Source organism: Phacochoerus africanus, chromosome 4, assembly GCF_016906955.1.
Source record: "Phacochoerus africanus isolate WHEZ1 chromosome 4, ROS_Pafr_v1, whole genome shotgun sequence".
NCBI lineage: Eukaryota > Metazoa > Chordata > Mammalia > Artiodactyla > Suidae > Phacochoerus > Phacochoerus africanus.
Window position 1 is genome coordinate 1550564 of NC_062547.1, and position 19777 is coordinate 1570340.

At 59.4% G+C, this 19777-nt stretch overlaps 1 protein-coding gene across 1 annotated transcript; it reads right to left on the reverse strand.

Annotated features, from left to right (window-relative positions):
- Positions 1-15240: 15240 nt before the first annotated feature.
- On the reverse strand, positions 15241-17169 carry ASCL2 (achaete-scute family bHLH transcription factor 2). The gene is made up of 2 exons (XM_047774080.1): positions 16256-17169; positions 15241-15636 (listed from the first exon to the last, which is right to left on the reverse strand). The coding sequence occupies exon 1, from the start codon at positions 16850-16852 to the stop codon at positions 16271-16273; it is 582 nt and encodes a 193-aa protein (XP_047630036.1). The 5' UTR covers positions 16853-17169; the 3' UTR covers positions 15241-15636; positions 16256-16270.
- Positions 17170-19777: the final 2608 nt, after the last annotated feature.

The window sequence follows — 19777 nt, forward strand, 5'->3', positions numbered from 1 at the left end:
CGACTGTGGCCAGGGGAAAGAATCATAAAGACCCTACACCCACACACAGACCTGATTACAGCTGTGAGTGGGGCTGGAGCCCCAAGATGTCTACACCCATAAGACATAGGGTTAATCAGAAAAACAAGAACAGCCCCAACCCCACCACCAGGCTGACAACTAACAGGTCATGTTGGAATATCACTGGGAATGTTCTAGGAGTGTAGAAAGACACACCAACTACGGCATGATGCAAAGATAATACTTCAGCCTGGGAGTGGATGTGACACAGGGAAAAGCATAAAGTGATGGCAGAGGACTTTGATGTCAGTGATGGCAGCCACAAAAACTCCTAGCTCAGCTCCATTCCCAACAAGATTGACTGCAAAGCCCACGCTAAAACAACAGCAAAAAGAAAGAATCCTCATTTCCAGGCATAAAATTTTTTCCCCAGTCTCTGCTGTCCTCCATAAGATGTCTGATTTCAACAGGAATTAGAGACTATAAGAAAGGCAAGAAAAAACTACACACTGTCAAGAGAAAGCCATCAGAATAACCAGACTCATAGCACAGACACTGGAATTGTCAGGATATTTTAAATAACCGTGACAAATACATTAAAGATTCTTTTTTTTTTTTTTTTTTTGCTATTTCTTGGGCCGCTCCAGCAGCATATGGAGGTTCCCAGGCTAGGGGTCTAATCGGAGCTGTAGCTGCTGGCCTACGCCAGAGCCACAGCAATGCAGGATCCGAGCCGTGTCTGCAACCTACACCACAGCTCATGGCAATGCCAGATCGTTAACCCACTGAGCAAGGGCAGGGACCGAACCCACAACCTCATGGTTCCTAGTCGGATTCGTTAACCACTGCGCCACGACGGGAACTCCACATTAAAGATTCTAATGAGAAGGGGGTTGACATGCAAGATCACATAGATTTCAGCAAAGAGATGGAAACTCGAAGGAAAAATCAAATGGGAGCCCTAGAGTGAAAAACACTGTAGCAGAGAAGATGGGTTCATCCGTAAACATGGCACAGCCTAGGAAAGAATCAGTGAACTTGAAGACAGGGCCACAGAAAATATCCAAACTGAAATGCAAGGAGGAAAAATAATGAAAGGGGGAGAGAGAAAAATAAAAGAACAAAGCATCCAAGAGCTGGAGGGTGACACTGAAGAAGAGATCATAGGCATAGCTGGAATCTCAGAAAGAGAGAAAGAAATAACCCAAGATGTAATGGGTGAGAATTTCACAGAAGCGTTGTCAAGCAACAAACCATACACCCAAGAAGCTCAGAGAACACCAAGCAAGGTAAGTACTGTAAAAAAATAGCCCGAGGTATACCTCATTCAGGCTGCTGAAAATCCATGACAAAAGAAGTCTTGAAAGTAGCCAGAAACAGAAGGCGTGTTCCATTCAGAGGGAAAAGACACCATTGTTGCCAGAAACCAAATAAACCAGGGCTGAAAGGGTAAAACTTTTTTTTTTTTTTTTTGGCCACGCCTGTGGCATGTGGAGGTTTCCCGATCAGGGATCAACCCCAGGGATCATGTCAGGATAGTGACCTGGGGTGCTGCAGTGACAATGCCAGATCTTTAACCCACTGTGCCACAAGGGAACCCCTTGACCTAGAATCCTATACCCAGTGCAAATATATTTCAAAAAAGGTAAAGTCCTGAGCAGAAAAGCAAAAATGGGATAATTCATTTCTGGAAGACCTTCCTTGTTAAAGGAAGTTTTTTGGACGTGATGAAGGTAGAAACTCGGAGGCACACAAAGAAAGAAAGAAAGAGCACTGGAAATGGAGCAAATAAAGGTAAAAATAAAGTTTATCTCTTTCTCATTTTTTAATTGCTCCAAAAGATAGCTGACCATCTAAAGTAAAAAATAGTGGAAATGTAGCATATGTCTCTAGCATAATTCAAAGTATAACTTATAGCAATGATAGCCCAAATAAAGGAGGAATTGAGAATATACAGTTGCTGTGTTCCCATTGTGGCTCAGCAGTAATGAACCTGGCTAGTATCCATGAGGATGCAGGTTCAATCTCTGGCCTCACTCAGTGGGTTAAAGGATCCAGGGTTGCAGTGAGATGTGACGTAGGTCACAGACGTGGCTCGGATCTGGCATTTCTGTGACTGTGGCTGTGGTGTAGGCCAGCATCTGCACCTCCGATTTGACCCCTAGCCTGGGAACCACCATATGCTGCTGGTGTGGCCCTAACAGACACAAAATAAAATAAAAATAAAAGAGAGAGAGAATATACCATTGTAAATTCCTCACATGACACAAAGAGCAATGTGATATTATTTGGTATATGGTGATTGATTCAAGATGTATATCATAATATTGATTCAAGATGTATATATTCCTTTTTTAAAAAAGAGATTTAAACAGTAAGGCAAGAGTGAAAATAAAATGGAATGCTAAAGAATAGTTAATCCAAAAGAAGGCAGAAAATGGGGAAAAGACAAACAACAGATGGAACAAATAAAAAAGAGCTAATGAGATTGTAAAATTTAATCCAAACATACAGATAATCCCAATAAATTTAAACACTCTCAACACATTGATTAAAAGAGATTGTCAAATTGAATAAACAAAGCAAGACCCAACTAGATGCGGACTATGAAAAACCCACTTCATATAAAGACATGGGTAGGTTTAGAGCAGAATGATGGGGAAACCATGTCACGCAAACATTTGTCAAAATAAAGCTGGTGTGGCTGTATTCATCTCAGACACAGCAGACTTCAGAACAAGAAACACTGCAAAGGATGAAAGAGATACTGCATAATGATAAAGGGATCAATTTTCCAAGTGCAGGCTCCAAACAACAGAGGTTTGAAATATAGGAATCAAAAACAGATCAAGCAAAACTCAGAGTTTCTGTTGTGGCTCAGTGGTTAATGAATCCGACTAGGAACCATGAGGTTGCAGGTTCAATCCCTGGCCTTGTTCAGTGGGTTAACCATCTGACATTGCCGTGAGCTGTGGTGTAGGTCGCAGATGTGGCTCAGATCTCACATTGCTGTGGCGTAGGCCATCGATTGTAGCTACGATTCGACCCCAGCCTTAGAACCTCCATATGCCTCGGGTGCAGCCCTAAAAAGAGAGAAAGAAAAAATAACAACTCTAAAAAAATAAGAATACAAGAGAAGTTCCTTAACCTAATAAAAGGCATCTTCAAAAAAGAAAAGAAAGAAAGAAAGAAAGAAAGAAAGAAAGAAAGAAAGAAAGAAAGAAAGAAAGAAAGAAAGAAAGAAAGAAAGAAAGAAAGAAAAGAAAAGCTCGAATTCTAAATGAGGAAAGACTGACTGTTTCCTCCAAGATTGAGAAGAAGGCCTGGCTCTCCTCTCATTGTTCATATCTAGTGTTTTACTGGAAGTCCTAGCCAGTGTGATAAGACAAGAAAAAGAAACACATGGCATACAGTTTGGAGAGGAAAAAACAAAACCATCTCCAATCACGACACGAATGTTTATATAGAACCCCCCCCCCAGAAAAACACGACACGAATGTTTATATAGAACCCCCCCCCAGAAAACAATAGAAAACTAGAACTAGTAAGAGAGTTTAGAAAGATCTCAGTATAAAGCCAGTATGTAAAGCTAATTGTATCTCTGCATATTAGCAACGGACAATTAACATTCTAAATTAAAAAATAAAAACAGCTCCCTTTACCACAGTACACCTCAAAAAGAAATACTTGGGTTTAATGTGTAGGATTCTGTACATTGAAAACTGTAAAACACTGAGGATAGAAATCACTTAAATAAAAGGAGACCCTACGTCCGTGATTGGACGACTCATAAATGTCAAGACACCTAAAGATTTGTGCATCCAGTCACTTCCCACCAGGTTGTTTTTTTGTAGATGTCAAGAAGCTGATCCGAAAACTCACGTGGAAATGCACGTAAACTGCACGTAAACTTCTTTCTAAAAAGAAGAAGGACGTCGTGGGAGGACTCTTCGCACTCTTTGGTTTCGCTTCACTTTATATTATTAGTTACTGATTTTCCTAAAAGCTGCAGTAATCCAGACAGTGGGCCTCTATGAAGGGAGGGGCTCAGAGATGGTTGGGACGGACCCCCGCAAATGTGGTCAATTGAGTTTGGGCAAGGATGCCAAAGCGGTTCAGTGGAGAAGAGTCTTTTCAAGAAATCTCCCGTCCCGGATCCACTGCTCATCCAGGTGCAAAAAGTGAACTTGGCGCACATTTCTCACAGTGTATACAAAAACTGACTCAAAATAATTCACATACCGTCGTGTAACGTATGAAGCCATGAAACATCCAGAAGAAAACCTCGGTAACCTCAGGGCATCTGGGGCCCCCCCCCTCAGCACCACTGGCCTTGGGGCCAGATACTTATGTGTTCTCCTGTGCACTGTGGGACATGCAGCCAAAACCCCAACAATGTGACCATCAGAAATGTCTCCAGACGTCGCCAAATAACTGCCAGAGAGCACAGGAGCCCCTCACTGAGAACCACAGGGTGGGGCAGAGAGATCTCAGACATGACACGATTAGGGGAAAACAATCTGACACATTGGCTTTGTTAAATTTAAAACTTTTCCCCTGTAAGAGGCAATGGTAAGACATTAAAAGGCTAAGTGGCAGACTGGGAGAAAATATTTGCAAATCATGTATCAGATACGAAGAAGATGCAGGAAATCCTCAAAGTTCAGTCATAAGAAAACCCAATTCAAAAACCAGCAGAGCAGACGTGCAACAGCAAATAACCACGTGAAAGTCAGCACCCGCCGTCCCTGGGGGGACGCGAGTCAAAGCCAGGAGGACACCAGGATATGCCCACTGCCAAGGCTACGGATAATAGGAAGCAAGAGACACAGACAGAAAGGATGCTTCGGTGCTGGGGAGGGTGGGGTGGGGCGGGGGGTCGCCGCTGGAACAGGATGTGAAGGCACCGGGCGGGGGGGGGGGCTCTGCACTCCTGGGGGCCTTTGGCACAGGCCGAGGGCCCGGGAAGGCTCTAGGGCCATGGAGAGGGGGTGCCAGGCTTCCTTACCCAGCCCCGGCAGACCAGGGCCCTGTCATGCAGCCTGACGTGCAGCAGCAAGAGCAACGTGCAGCAGACGTATGTTTGTGTGTGTACGTGTCTGAGTCTGTTGGTTTCTCCGTGTGTATACAGATGGACGTGTGTATGTGTGTGCTTTTGTGTATAGAGATATGTGTGTGTATATGTGTAGGTGTGTCACGCATGTGTGTATATACATGTACGTGCCTGTGCGTGCGTGCGTGTGCATGTGTGTGTACAGATGTGTGTGTGTGTGTGTGTGTGTGTCTGGGAGGGAGGGAGGCCTTCAGATGAAGTGGGGCATGAAGAGAAAGCTGGAATCCACCCCCGCGGGCGCTGCCCTGCCCAGAACAGGTCGGACCTGACCGAGCACTGCCGCCCCGGGGGCAGGTGGGGCTGGGGTGGAGGGGAAGGGGGCAGGCGCGACGGAGCTCTCGCAGCTGTGTCCCCGAAGGGTCCCCCTCCTGCAGGGCCCCCAAGTCCTCACTCCCGGAAGCCCTCCCTGCCCACCCCCCACAGGCTCTGGGCTACCCCCTTGGCTGACCTTTGACTCCCATGACCGGACCTGGGCCTCAGAGGGACCAGGGACCCAGATACATATGAGGAGGGGTCCCAGGGACCGTCATCCCCCCGCCTCCCTCCGAGCCCCCGACAGCTAGGGACGGAGGGGCAGGCCTGGCTGAGGAGGGAGGGTCCCCAGGGTCCCCCCGCCCCGACCAGCCCAGGCCCAGACCCAGGCCCAGGCCCACGCAGGGGTCAGGCCTCCAAACTCCTTACTCAGGCTGTGTGCTAGATGCTTTGTCTTTTTCATTTAAAATTGGTGCATTGTTGGAAGTTCCCTTCATGGCTCAGTGGTCACGAAACTGACTGGCATCCATGAGGATGCGGGCTCAATCCCTGGCCTTGCTCAGTGGGTTAAGGATCTGGTGTGGCCGTGAGCTGTGTGCAGCTTGCAGATGCGGCTCGGATCCTGTGCTGCTGTGGCTGTGGTGTAGGCCGCCAGCTGCAGCTCTGATTCGGACCCCCTAGCCTGCGAACCTCCATATGCTGCTCTAAAAAGACAAACATAAAATAAAATGGGTGCGCTGTTAATTTGGACACTCTGCCTCCTCTAGAGACGAGGCCGAAACAGGCCTCCCTGAAGGTCCCGCCTGGCAGGGAGGAGGAGGCCAGCCCCGTGGGGGGGGGGGGGCAGAGAGAAGCCCAATGTCCCCAGACACACACGCACAGGGACCGTGGCCCCGGCTGCCAGCCCCGCAGGGGGAGGGCAAGGCCAGAGACTCCCAGCAGCCCACGGGACCTTGGTGGCCACGGGACACAAGCACAGGTGACGGTGGGTGAGGCCTGGACACACGAGAGCCCCAGCGTGCTGACCGCCACGCAAAGGAGCCTGGATGAAGCTGGACACCGAGCGTCCACACTGTGCGACGTCAGCCATTAGTTCCAGAGCAAGCGGGTGCTCAGAAGTTCCAGAAGTTCCAGAGCAAGCGGGTGCTCAGCGCTGGAGGCCAGAGCAGGGCGGGAGGGCAGGGGTCGCTGGGCTGCCGGCCGGGCCAGAACACTCCACCGGGTGGCCTGGATGGAGGTTATACACGTGTACACACGCGTGAAACTGAGAGCAGACCTCCAGACTCGGGCACTTTAGGTAAATTACACCCCAATTAGAAGGGGACATCTCTGCTCATGCAGCCCCACAGCCCCTCCCTCAGAGGCCCAGAAGGCCCAAGGGGAGAGCAGGGCAGGGGACCCTGGCATGGGGTGGCCCACTGGATCCAGCACAGCACCCCACCGCCACCCGACAGCCCCTGGGTGGAAAGCCGAGCCTGGGGGGGGATGGCCCAGGGCTCCTGGATCCAGCCCAGCCCCCGCCTCCAGGCTGCACCACTCCCCACCCCGCCTCTTCTTTCTGGCCACAGAGTAGCCAGGAGTCAGGCTGTGCTGCAGGGAGGCAGGCAGGGCTGGGAAACCAGCGCCTGGCGGGATGGAGGTGCGGGCCTCTGACGGCCTCTCTGCATTCCCCGAGGGGGCTCGGCCCCCCTCTCCCTACCGCCCATCCCTATCTCCCCACAGACCCCCCCCAGCCTCTGCCCTCCCGCAGGCTCCCCTGGAGCCCTCAGGCCTTGTGGCCCTGTCACTCCGTGTTCCTGGGGGAAGGTGGGTGAGGAGGCGGCCAGTCTGGGAGCAGAGTCCTGCTGCCTGGCTCTTCTCAAAAAATCAGAAAACTAAAGTCACAACTCCGAGCCCTAAGGAGCCGGACGCCCACTGCCCCGCCGCCCTTCTCTGCAATCCCCCACCTCTGCCCTCCTGAGGCTCTGGCCCAGCTCCAAACTCCCCCCACCCCAGAAGGGCGGGTCAGGAGCCAAGTGCCACCGACCCAGGAGCAGGGAGCACACACAGGGCCCAGGGGTGAGTGAGGGCCCCTGGGCTTCCCCTCTGGCTGCCTGCTCTGCTCCTGGGCCCACCCTCTCTCTCCGTCTCCTGCTGAGACCAGGGCTCGGCAGCCCTGGAAGGCTTCCTGGAGGAGGCGAGGGAGTGTCCGGGTGGACAGGGCTCTGCAGGGAGGTCGTGTCTCAGCTGAGGGGCAGTTGAGGGTAAGGGGGTGACTGCCAAGGGCTGCCAGCCACAGGAAGGACCACCCAGCCTGGCCAGCCCGACACCCCCAAGCAGGGCTGTCTCTGGGTGTCCCCTCCTTGGTAAGAGCCCAGAGCCCCGGACACAGCCCTGCCTGGGAAGCCTGCAGATTCTCATCCTGGAAGCTCATGCAACACCCGAGTCTCAGTTTCCACGCCTGTGAGCCGGGCACAGGTGAACAGAGCGACGCTGGAGGGTGGGGGCACGTGCTAACCACTCTAGGGCACAGCCAGCCGCGCACGCTCAGTGAGCCCTGCCTCACACCCTCCCGCACCACCTCCACCCTCCGCACCAGCCCCGGGCCCCTCCTGCCCGGATCCTGTGCATATCCAACCCCAGTGGCCACGGGGCGGGGGGGGACCCTCAGCCGGTCAGCCGCCCGCGTCTCCCACGGAACCGGGCCTTGGCCTGAGGCAGAAGGACCCAGGACTCCATCCCTGCCCCGGACTCTGCCGGAGGGTGCCGTCTGCACAGAGACCCTCTGGGGGTGAGGCCGGTCGGGGCTGGGGTTGAGACGGGATGGTCAGGGCGGCCCCCGCGGGCCTGCAGGAGGCTGGGTGAAGGAGGGGGCCCAGCTGAGACGCCCCCAAACCTAGCTTGGGAGAGCCGCAGCCCCGCCCCGTCAATCGCGACAGCCTGCCCACAGAAGGCATTCAAATGAGAGACAAATATTTGAGCTTGAAGACAATACCCAGCCACGTCTCTTTGGGAGCCCAAGCTGCTCCCAGGCCCTCATTTGGGTATTAATTGGATTTCGTTTAGAGATTTGCATGCTTATCAATGGCCCCTGGCGGCTGGGCCTGGATGCGGCCCCAGGGCTTTGTAGGCAAATGCCAGGTGGGCCTGTGGGGGGAAGGCGCCCTGGGTGGCGGCCAGCACCTCCTCAGTCATCGGCTTCCAAACCTGAGCTGGGGGGAGGCCAACACGTGAGGCCTGGCTGTGCCGTGGGCCTCAGGACCCCGGGGGCCTGTCCTGTCAACTACGCAGAGCCCGGGGGGACAGGCAGGGGTGAGAAAGTGGGTCTTGAGGACGCCCATGTCCTCTGATACCCACTCCTGTCACCCCTCCAAGGGGACAGTCGCCCCTCCTGTGCTGTCAGGACAGCCCCGGGTGCAGTGCTGGAGAGAGCTGTCACCCGATGTCACAAGAAGTCGACCTTCAGGGCCCCTCCCTGCGAAAGCCTGGAGCCTGGCTCGCTGTCTCAGCGTCGCTGCGCCTCGTCCAAGGCCACCCAGGCCCCTCTGTCCTCAGCAGTGCCCACCGCCCTAGTGGCCTGTGCCTCTCACCCAGCTGGCTCCACTGCCCAGCGGGGGCCGGAGAGGACAGGACTTGACCCAAGGGGTGAGGCTGTCACAGTGGAGACTGTGTGGGGCGGGGCTGGGGGTCCTGAGGGCGGGGAGGGAAGGGCCCTGGGGGCTGGAATTACTGCAAAGCCTGGTTCCCACCCCCAATCCCTATGTTGAATCCCTAACTCCCAGAGGGGGTCCCAGGCTCAGCAGGGGGCACGGCGGGGGGGCGGGGGGGGGGCATGGGCACCACACCAGCCAATGGGCCTGCCCTGGGGCATCCTCAGACAAATGCCCCATCGCCCTCCCCCCCAGCTGAGAGAGCTGCATCCTTAATCACAGCCAGCGGCGGCTGCGGGGGGGGGGGGTCCCTGTGTTGTGGGAGGTTGGCGGAGGGTGGGGGGTGCTGCTCAAAGATGCTTCTCCATCACTCTGCATCCAGACCCGGCCAAGGAGAAGCTGGAGGAGGGAGTGCCTGCCCCCCAGTCCAGCTCCTCAGGAGCCCCCAGAGCCCCCCAGGCCTCTGCCCCCTCCCCTTCATTGCTGTTGGAAGACAGGGGTGTCCCGGGGCCTGAGCCCTCGTCCTGGCTCCTCTCTCAAGGTCCAGCAGAAACACAGCAATGACAGTGCCCCTCCAGGCGGGGGCAGGGGTAGGGGCATGATGGGGGAGTTGAGGCTTTGGCTACACTGCTGGCTCAGAACCCAGCACCTCTGTGGGCCTCGGGCTGGTTGCTGAGCCTCCCTGGGCCTGCGCGTGGGGGCTGGGAGGACGAGGGGCGCATCTGGGAGCACAGAGCTCCTCTTGGCCGGGTGTGGGCTCCCAGGGGACCAGCCGGCTCTGTCACCGGGAGGAGCTCATGGCTGACTCACAGCCCCCACACTCAGGAAGCCACCGGGCAGGCACTGAGGGGGTGCTTGGCCCACTCCTCACTTTCATGCAGCAAAGACTAGGGGTAGGACCTCCTTCTCCAGGCACCCACCCTGCTACAGCCCTAGAGACAGCCACCCACCCCAACTGCCACTGCCGCGAAGGGCCCACGAGCCCTGGGGACCCCTTCTTCTCCCCTCCCAGCACCGCTCTGCCCCCCAGCACAGCCTCTCAGGGCCTCCACCACCAGCACCCCCAACACCACCGCTGGGGTTGGACCCCTCCTCTGTCCCCCCAGTTGGCTTCAGTCTCCTCCCGCTCTCTTCCCAGACGCCCCAGGTGCTCCTGCCGCCACCCAGCAGCCAGGGACTCCCTCCAGCCCCCAGGACACCGGCCCTGCCTGGAAGCCCCTCCCGGAAGGCCCCCCAGCCAGCAGAGCCTCCCTCTCTCTAGGTGCCTTTGGGGCCCACCTCTTCCTCCCACCAAGGGTCCTGGCCAGGTCTGGTGGCCTCAGAGCTCTGGGCCCCTCCCTGGTCCCCTCTCCCCAGGGGCCCCTCCCATCGGGATCCAGGGGCCCCGGGGGAACTGGGGCAGGGAAGGAAGGCAGGGCAGGCCGGGGAGCGGGCTCTGGGAGCAGACACGGTGCCCTCACGGAGGCTACTCCGGGCCAGCCCCACGGGGAGCCAGCCTGAGCGCATCCTCCCTCCCGAGCCCTCCAGGACCGCTTCCCCCACCGCGCCACCCCCCCCCCCCCCCATTACGGTGACTCCAGTGTCAACACAGAGGAGAGGAGGAGCCTGGACGCCGGGGGCGCATGCCCTGTCCCTTCCGCGGCCGTGCTCGCTCCCAATCTGGGGATCCTTTCTGCGGAACAGGGTCAGGGGATGCACTTCGTGGCCCCCCAACCCCAGTCCTGGGGGGTGGGCACCACCGCAGGCTTCCCAGGCGTGGGAGCTCAGCAGGCACAGGCCGGGTGTTTACTGGTCAAGGTCGACTGGACCGCGGAGGTGCGCGTGCGCAGAGGAGATGGGTTCTCCATGCACGTCCCCCCCCCCCCCCCCGCCCCCCGTCGGAGAGCTTCCGCGATGCCCAGAAACTAGACCTGCCGTGGCCCTGCGACACGGGAGCCCAGGCCGACCCAAGGCAAGAAAAGGTCCACGGGTCCCATTCTTCACCCGGCAAGCAGGGTGCCCCAGCCCCCGCGGCCACGTTCTCGCTCCACCCAGAACCTGTGCCAGGTGCAGAAAGGTGTAACAAGCATGGACCCACGGGACACCTGCCTAGGTTTAGTGACTTCCCCGCACAGGCCACCACTTCTGTGAAGGATGACAACAGAGGCAGGGGGAGATGGGTGAATGCAGACTTTCCTCCTCTCAGCCCTTCCTCAGCTGCAAGCCGGAGGGAGGGAAGGCAGCGAGAGCGCCGATACGGAGGGGGAAATAAAAACAGTGGCGCTAGTTTGGGGCCACATCACCGCTGTTCCGGCACCAATAAAATAATGCCCAAGTGCAAGTTGCAAAACACAAGTGGTATCACTTCAGTGATTCTGCGAAGAAGTTAACGCTCTCCTCTGGGCATTTAAAGCTGGCATTGCACAGTATGAAAATCACACGAGAGTTCCCTGGCGGCCTAGAGGGTTAAGGATCCGGTGTTGTCACTGCTGTGGCTCAGACCCCTGCTGTGGCACAGGGTCCATCCTTAGCCCAGAAACTTGCACATGCCACAGGTGCAGCCAAAAGAAAATTCTTACTAATAAGGTGTTCATTTGTCTTTACATAGAGTGGCATTAAACAGCAAATTTAAAACACCATCTATCAATACATAGACCGCGGTCAAAGGGAAAGAGCTTTCTATTTCAGCACCTTTAACATGGCTTTGCCCGATTTGGGAACCAGGGTGCTGTGTTTTCATCTCTCCCTGCAGGTGGTCCCCAGATGACCAGGCCGGTCCTGGGCGGGAGGAGCCGGACTGTGGATCCAGTTGCTTCCCCAGACAGGCTGACAGGAGAGCAGCAAGGTCCACCCCCAACCGAAACCAAAGCCAGAATGAGCAGAAGAAAGATGTCATCTTCCAAGTGGGGGCTGGGAGTTTCCTCCCATCCTCCGGAGCCGTGAGGCTGCCCTGGAGCTGGCAGGAGCCACAGAGGACCCGGCTCTGACCCCGCCCCCCCGGGACCCACAATCGGGATCCTGACTCAGATATGCTGAGGGACCTGGACAACACCCCAGGACCCCTGCTGTTTTCCCCAGAACCGGTGTGTCCACCAAGGTCCAGATGGCACCTGTGTCCCCACTGGAGCATGTGCTCCGCGGGGCAGGCTTTCCCTTGGGCACCGATGCACCTTGAGTGCAGAGACGGGGCCCAATAAACGTTTCCACGTCTGTGCCAGACACGGCAGCCCGGATGCAGGGACTCCGTGCTTGGCCCAGCCTCCCTTGGGGTGGTCCTGTGTCATCAGGGGTGGGTAGGCCATCATGTGGGCGGCCTCTGGGGACATCCGTTCTCTGATTGGGTGAGTTTCAGCCACAGAGACGTTCCCGGGACTACAAAGCTGGGTCCCTTGGGGCACCTGCTGTCACAAAAAGACAAGGCCCTGACCCCCAGTAGCCAAGTTCCCCCAGGGGCTCCCCAGGGTCTGGTCATCCAGACTGTGCCAGCCGTGCTGCCCGTCCCAGTCCTGCCTGACCCGAGTCTCTGTAAACATCCCCCGGCCCCACCCAGCTTTACCCCAAGGCCGAAAGCACCACAGCTGAGGCCCCCAGGGCTCCCCGACCGAACTTCTGTCTGCAGTTGTCTTTCAGCCTCGGGTGGGGGCAAGGCCTGCACTTCAGGCTCCCGGGAGAAGTTGCTGCCTCCACAGCAGAGCCAGGGGCCTGCTGACCACCTGGGCCGGGTCGGATCTGGTCTAGAATGCTGCTAAGGTGTCCTTGCAGGCAGCCCCGGGCGGCCCCGCCCTCCAGGAAGGAAGGGGACATTGCCAGGACTCAGGAATGAAGCCACCCCAGGTCTTGAATCCCCGGTCCCACCACCTTCCACCTCTGACCTCAGGCACCTCGGCTTTCAGAGCTGCCCTGACTCTGTGACAGAAGGACCCGGCTCTGACTGTGAGGCGCTCTCAGTGTGTGACAGCTGGGGGGGGGGCACTCTCTAACGAGGGTGGGCGTGCCCGGGTGACTGACCACAGCCCTTTCCTCTCTCAAAAACGCCCGCCCGAGTGACCTCACGGGAGGCAGGGCCAGGAACCCCAAACCAAGCCAGAATCGGATCACACACCTGCCACCGACCCGCCCCTTCCAACGACCGAGGCCCAGGACGGACACTCGACATGGAACAGCCAGCGCGGTGCCCTCAGCAGCGCTCGGGGCACAGGAACGCTGCCCCGCGAACGCCCTCCTTTCCTCAGTAAAGGGACTTGGGAGGGGACGCCCCCAAGGGGCTGAACCGACCCACGGGGCATAGTGCAGTGTGGGACCTCAGTCTATGAAACCAGCTGTGAGAAACGGAGCCAATCAGAGGGTTGTGCCACCGGCCGGGTGTTTGATGGAGCTGTCTTGTCACCGTGGGGGAGCGTGGCGCTGGGCTTTCTGTTGGTGGCACACAGGGAACTCACGGATGACATATTACGATGCCTGGGGTCTGCTTCTGAACCACGTGTGTGGGGGTGTGTGAACATGGCCCTGTTAACAGTTTTTGATGCTGTGAAGGGGGCTCCTCAGAGGCTTCCCTGGGGTCCACAGTGCCCGTCCTTGACCAGAGGGCATGCCACTCACTGACTCAGCCGTGCCGCTTGCGGGCTGGGGCCTGTGTGCCCTGCTGGACCGTGGGCTCCAGGACGGCAGGGTTTTTCCCTCGGGGCTCGGTGCATCCTAAGTGCCTGACCGTTCCTGGTACCGAGAAGATGTCCAGTTAGGTTTGGGACTTTTGCATCCGTTTGGAATTTTCCATAATAAAAAAGAGGAAGACAAAAATGGGGGCTCTTATCCTTCGCAGAGTTTCATCAGCCGCAGGCCGGCCCCCACTCCTCTCGGGCTGCTCGTCCCCTGCTTTCCTCCCCCAAACCTCACGTGATCCCACCCTGCCCACCACCACTGCCCACCACCACTGCCGGCCCTTCCCTGGAGCCAAGGTAAGGAGTCCTGGGAGAGCTCAGATCCGGTGGGTCACTGACCGAGTGTGGATCCCTGGGGGAAGGCTGTGGGGTGTCCCCGGCTGGGTGGCCATGTCATGTGCCCCTTTCTGTCCCTTGGATGAGGCTGGTTCACTCGGCTCTAGAGCCCCAAGCCCCAGCTGCTCTGCCAACCCCCCAAGCCTGAGCCTCATCAGACCCACCACCCCGTCGCCATGGCTACGCAGGACACGCTGCTCTCCACCCCCACCAGCCGCCCCACCTCCCCGGGGTTCCAAAGCTTTGACCCCACCACTCCCTGCCAGAGGAGGGGGTGCTCTCAGCACCCTAAGGCAGCCTGGGGGATCCCCGGCAGCCCCACCCCTGCAATAAAAGAGAGCTTTGGGCACAGCAAGACTTCAAAGGCGCCGAGCCCCCGGTCAAAGGTAGAGCTATAGCGAGTAATCTCCTGCAGGCCCTCTGGGCTCCAGGAGCCTGGCGTGGGTGGGGGCTTCCTTGTTCCTCCCAAGGCAGGCTCTCACAGCCCCCACCCACGAACAGAGGCGGGCAGGGCCTGGGCCTCTGCAGCCTGCGCGGCACGCATGGGCTGGGAGCCACAGGCACGGCAGCTGAGGGCTGAGTACGGGAGCCACCCGGCACCTCTGCTTAGGCCCTCCTGCAGCTGTAGGGTGGCTGTGCGGTCACCCCTACCTGCAGGTAGAGCGACTTGCCCAGGGTCACCCAGCTGACGGGGAGCAATGGAGCTCTGACCCTGAGACAGGTGCCCACAGGTCAGACCACCTCGGGCCCAGGCCTGCCTCAGGCACTTGCCCCAAATCCCTGTGCTGCTCAGCAGCCTCTGGACCTCAGGCTCCCAAGCGTGAAGGAGCCCTGCCTGGACCACCTGCCAGCTCGCTGCCACCTTCCAGAAGCTCCCAGCCCCACACGATGCCTGTGAATGGCTTTGGCACAGTGGCCACCTGGTTGGACCCCCCAGGCCTCACACGTCCCAGGCCACCCTGCAGAGGAAGGGGTGGAATCCAGGGAATGGTGACCACAGAGGCCAGGTTCCTGGGTCCAGGGTCTAAGCTGCTACCCTCCCCAGCCATGCCTGACTCTCATCTGGAAAATGGAGAAGGCACCCCCCAACACCACTGATACACAGCAACAGATTTCATCCTAAGCTCCACCTGCCCTGAAATACATTTTCCGCCACAGGTGTCTCCCCAGCTGGCAGCACTGCAAGGGGACGCCCACCAGGGGCACTGACCCTGAGGGGCTGCAGCCTGTCCAGTCCCCCCCCCCCACGTTCAAAAACTCCAGGACAGACAGGGACAGGGGTAGACAATCTTTATTGTGTTCCAAATCTAAGGATTCTTTGTACAAAAATAAGTCTTCATATTGCCAGCGTCCCTGGGCAGTTCAAGTCCATGAGTAAAAAACAGATAATCTGTGTCATCCCAAGATCCCCTCCTCGTCACGCCTCCGAGCGTCCTGCTGCAGCCCCGTTCCAGGGGAAGGCCTCTGGGGGCAAGGGCGGTGGCCGAGGAAGCTGCCGCCAGAGAGGTCTGGCGGGACCCCATTCCACACTAGCCCTTGGTCAGGCTGGACGGCCGGGGGGGGCGATGGCGGGAGCCCCGGCTCGGTGGTGGCTTGACCCGCAGATAGGACAGGGACGAGTCGAGCCAGGCCAGCGCGCCGGCTCCCAGGTGGTGGGCGCTTGCCGCCGCTGGGAGGGGAAGGGGGGACAGACAGGTGAGTGCGTGCGGGGTCCCTCCTCCTCCTCCCGGGAGACCCCGCCCAGCCCGGCCCAGCCGGGCCCGGCCCCCGCCTCCCACAAGCGGAGTCGGCAGTTTCGTTTGCTGGGTGGATTCTGGGGCTCTGGTCCGTGGGTGCCTCGGCTTCGGTGTGCGGCCCGAGCCAGGGCTTGGGGCGGGGCGAGCGCTTGGAGCCTCAGTGAGTCAGGGCTCCGCACCCCGCCGCCGCCGACTCAGTTCTGCCACCGGCCGGGCGAGCAATTTGCAATGCAAAGTCACTCCGCCTCCAAGCGCCCTAATCTGCCGCGGGATCCGCAAGCACTTGGGGCCTCACCCGCCGGAGGGCCGCCCCCTCCCTCCGTCTGCCCGCTCCCCCTTCGGCAGCGGAGCCGCGAGGGGAAGTTTTGCAATCCCGGACAAACAAACGCTGGTCTTGCACAGGCTTGAAACAGTTGAGGGGAAATGAAGAGTGAGCGAAATCGAGGCCGTCACCTGGGCCTGGCGCTGGGCTCTGCGGCTCTCGGGGGTTAGCTCATCGCGCCCGGCCGCCCTGCCTCCGACCCTCCGTCTCCCCCGCCGCTCCGAGCTTACCTCGGGGTGAAGCGCTCAGTAGCCCCCTAACCAGCTGGAGAAGTCGAGCAGCTCGCGCTCGGCGGGGCTCAGCGCGCCCTCACAGCCGCTGTCGTCCGACGAGTAGGCGGAACGGGGGGACCCGGGCTCCGAGCTGTGCCCGCGGCCGGGGGACGACGAGGCGCAGGAAGGCGAGGCGGTGGCGGCGGGGGTCCCGGGCGGCCCGCGGGGCAGGGGATGGCGCGCCGCTGGCGCCAGCAGACCCCCGGCCAAGGCGGCACGCACCGCATCGTGCTCGGCCAGCAGGCGCTGCAGCGCGCGGATGTACTCCACGGCCGAGCGCAGCGTCTCCACCTTGCTCAGCTTCTTGCTGGCGCCGCCGTGAGGCACGTGCTGCCGCAGCGCCTGGAACCCCAAGTTCACCAGCTTCACGCGGTTGCGCTCGCGCTCGTTGCGTCGCGCCACGGCTGCCGCGCCGTTGCCGGTCTCCACCGCGCCTGGCCGCCGCCGCCGGCTGCAGCGGAGCAGCTCTGGGGACTCGGGTCGCCTCCGAGCCGCGCAGCAGCCCGAGACGCCAGGCGCGCGGGGTGGCGGCCGGGGCAGTGCGCCGCTGTCCATCTCGCCCGCATCCACTCTCCCGGCGCCTCCTCCGAGACCCGGCGCGCAGCAGAAAGGTGCGGGGCGAGGAACCGCGGGCGGAGAAACAGTCCAGTCTCAGCGACGATCTGGCACTGTGCAGACCAGCGGCTCCCCAGGGTACGTGGTCCCAGATCCTTTGGGACCTGCGAGCGGCGAGGCGCAGGAGGCCCAGAAGCGGCGCGCAGCGAGCGCCGGGGAGCGTGGGGCGCTCGTGACTCGCGCGTGTGGTCGGACGCTCCCCAGGTCTTCCCCGCGCGGCGCAGGCGACTCCTTTTTAAACGTAAAGATAACCCTCCTCCGCGCCGCCGCCGCCGCCTCCTTTCTCACGCCCTCCTTCCTTGCCTCGCCCTCCCGCCACGCTTCGCCCTCCCCCTGGCGCACACAGCCTGCAAAGACCGAGCCCCGAGCGAGACCCCACCCAGTCCCCTGGGGCACAGTCCGCACGCTGGTCCCCAGTGGGTCCCCACTCCCAGCAGGTGCCCAATGCGCCCCCAAATGCAGTAGCCAGGGCCGGTGTGCGCACCCGCTCTCCCCACCCAAGCTGCTGTCTGCAGCCCCCTAGTGCGCCCCCGGCCTCGAGCGCCTTTGAAGGTTGGGCGTGTCGGCGGCCACGGGGCAGCCATCTGGGAGGCGCGTGAGACCCCCGGGGGCAGCACGCGCCGCGCAGCCGGCATCCGCGCCCCACCCCCTGCGGCTGAGGGGCGGGGAGTCGGGGTCTCAGCCAATGGTGGGCCGCCCGCTCGGCCAATCGGGGCGGGCGCGGCCACACGCCCGGCCTCTAGGAGGAAGCGGGTCCGCCCGGCGCGTGGCTCTGGGGAGCGTCTCCAACAAAGCTCCGCGCCCCGCCCGGCCCGGCCCGGCCCGGCCCCTCCTCGCTACCAAGGTGGGCGCGCGCGCTCCCCCGCGCACCTGTTCCTGGCCTGGCGCCCACCTGTTTATTACCCGGCCCGGCGTGCGAGAGGGCGACGCAGCCCTGCGGGCAGGGCGAGACTGGAGGAGGGGTGGAGAGGCGCCTGGGCCCCGCTTGGTGGGGGTTCAGGTTCCTGGGCCGCTCTCCCCGGTTCCACCACGCACACGCTGCCTGTGGTTTCCGTGCGCCCCGGGCCTTGGGGAGCCTGGAAGCGGAGGACCTGGAGGTTTGCGCGGACCCTTTGGGTCCGGGCGGCGGTCGGCCTGCCCCTCCTCTCCGCCCTCGCCCCTCCAGCCCTGCAGCTCCCTCCCTCTTCCAGATCCCCCTAAATTGTCCTCCCTTCCTGGTCCCACAACCTCCGGCCTCTCACCTGCCGGCGCCTGCCGGCTTTCATGGCCACACTGAGACGGGCCGGTGGGGGAACGACGCGGGGATGGCAGCCTTTCCAGAGACTCCCAGGGGCAGTGGGGCGTCAGGAGAGCCTGCTCCTGACCTCTGAGGGTATACTTCGGGGTCTGAGGGGGCAGGGACGTTGGAAGTGTGCAGAACTCGCCTTTAACGGCAGAGTTTTGTCCTGCCTCCCTGCTGGACAAAACACCAGCCCAGTAGCTGCCCTCGGGAGGCCACGCTCAGCAGGTTTTTCCCAAAAGATGACCAGCCCCTTCTGGGCCAGGACCTCTGGGAATGGATGGAGGGGCCGGGCCCGGTTGGCTGGAGCTGACATCCTGTTACAGCAGGCCCCGGGGCCCCTCCCCCAAGAAGTCTGCAGGGCACACGGTGAGTATTTACTGCCTGCCTTGGGGTGCCCACTGGCTCCCATTATCCTGCAGATTCCCCCTGGCAAGTCTGCGTGGCTTTCTGGATGCCAGCCCCTGCCGGGAGCCAGGTGGGTGTGGGGCCCCTTTGGTCTTAGCAGGAAGCTGACTCTGGAAGGACATGGACTGTGTCCACAGTCACACCTCTGGCCAGGGGAGCCGTCCAGGTAGGCATCAGACCCTTCCCACATCGGGGCGGAAGGCCTGGCTCCCCTGCGTGCTCTCTCTAGTCAGAGCCCGCCCCTCCTTCCCTGAGGGTTATTTGGCAAACCCCAGCCAGATACGCAGCTGCCTCTCCTCTCCTCCCTGCCCGTGTCTCGGGGGCCAGGAAGTATCCTGGAATCCTACAAACAGAGCCCTGCCTGGACCTCCTGGACCTCCAGGCCCTGGACACCGTCATTTGTCTGCTACCGTGGGACAGAGCTTTCGCGGGGTCTAGTGGCTGGAACACTCTGTTGTTGTGGGTAGGTGGGTGGAGCCTCTGCTGGTTTGGGCCAGCTCGCTGCTGCAGGTGGATGGGGGACAGTGCCTGGAGGGACAGTGTCCAGGGGGACGGCGGGACGGCTGGCTGCCAGGATCTGGCTCTCTACGTGCTCCCTACCCCACACCTCACAGCCACGTTCTCTGATAGAGAGAGCAGAACCCAAAAGATTGGGGATTTCTTTTCTTTTTTTTAATTGTTATTTCCCCAATACAATTTTTTTTTTCCTACTGTACCGCACGGTGACCCAGTCCCACATACCTGTACACATTCAATTTCCTCACCTTATCCTGCGCCATCGTAAGTGACTAGACATAGTTCCCAGTGCTACACAGCAGGATCTCATTGCTCATCCACTCCAAAGGTATAGTTTGCATCTATGAACCCCAAGCCCCCCGTCCACCCCACTCCCTCCCTCTCCCCCTCCCCCTTAGCAACCACAGGTCCTTTCTCCACGTCCATGATTTTCTTTTCTGTGGAAAGAATCTTTCTGAGATGGTGAAAAGTTGGCCCGTGGTGATGGTTGCGTAGCTCTGTGAATGACTCAAAACCGCTCAGCTGTGCACTTTCAAAGGATGAGCTGTCTGCATGTGGGTTTTATCTCAATAAAGCTATTAGAGCGTGAGCCTGCTGCCTCGTTGGGCTTTGCCCCAAGCGCCCTCCCCTCACCCAGGCACCCGCCCAGAGCTGGCTCACCC

Bases quoted from the DNA above. Each gene is read 5' to 3' on its own strand.
- ASCL2 (XM_047774080.1), bottom strand. From the start codon at position 16,852: ATGGACAGCGGCGCACTGCCCCGGCCGCCACCCCGCGCGCCTGGCGTC.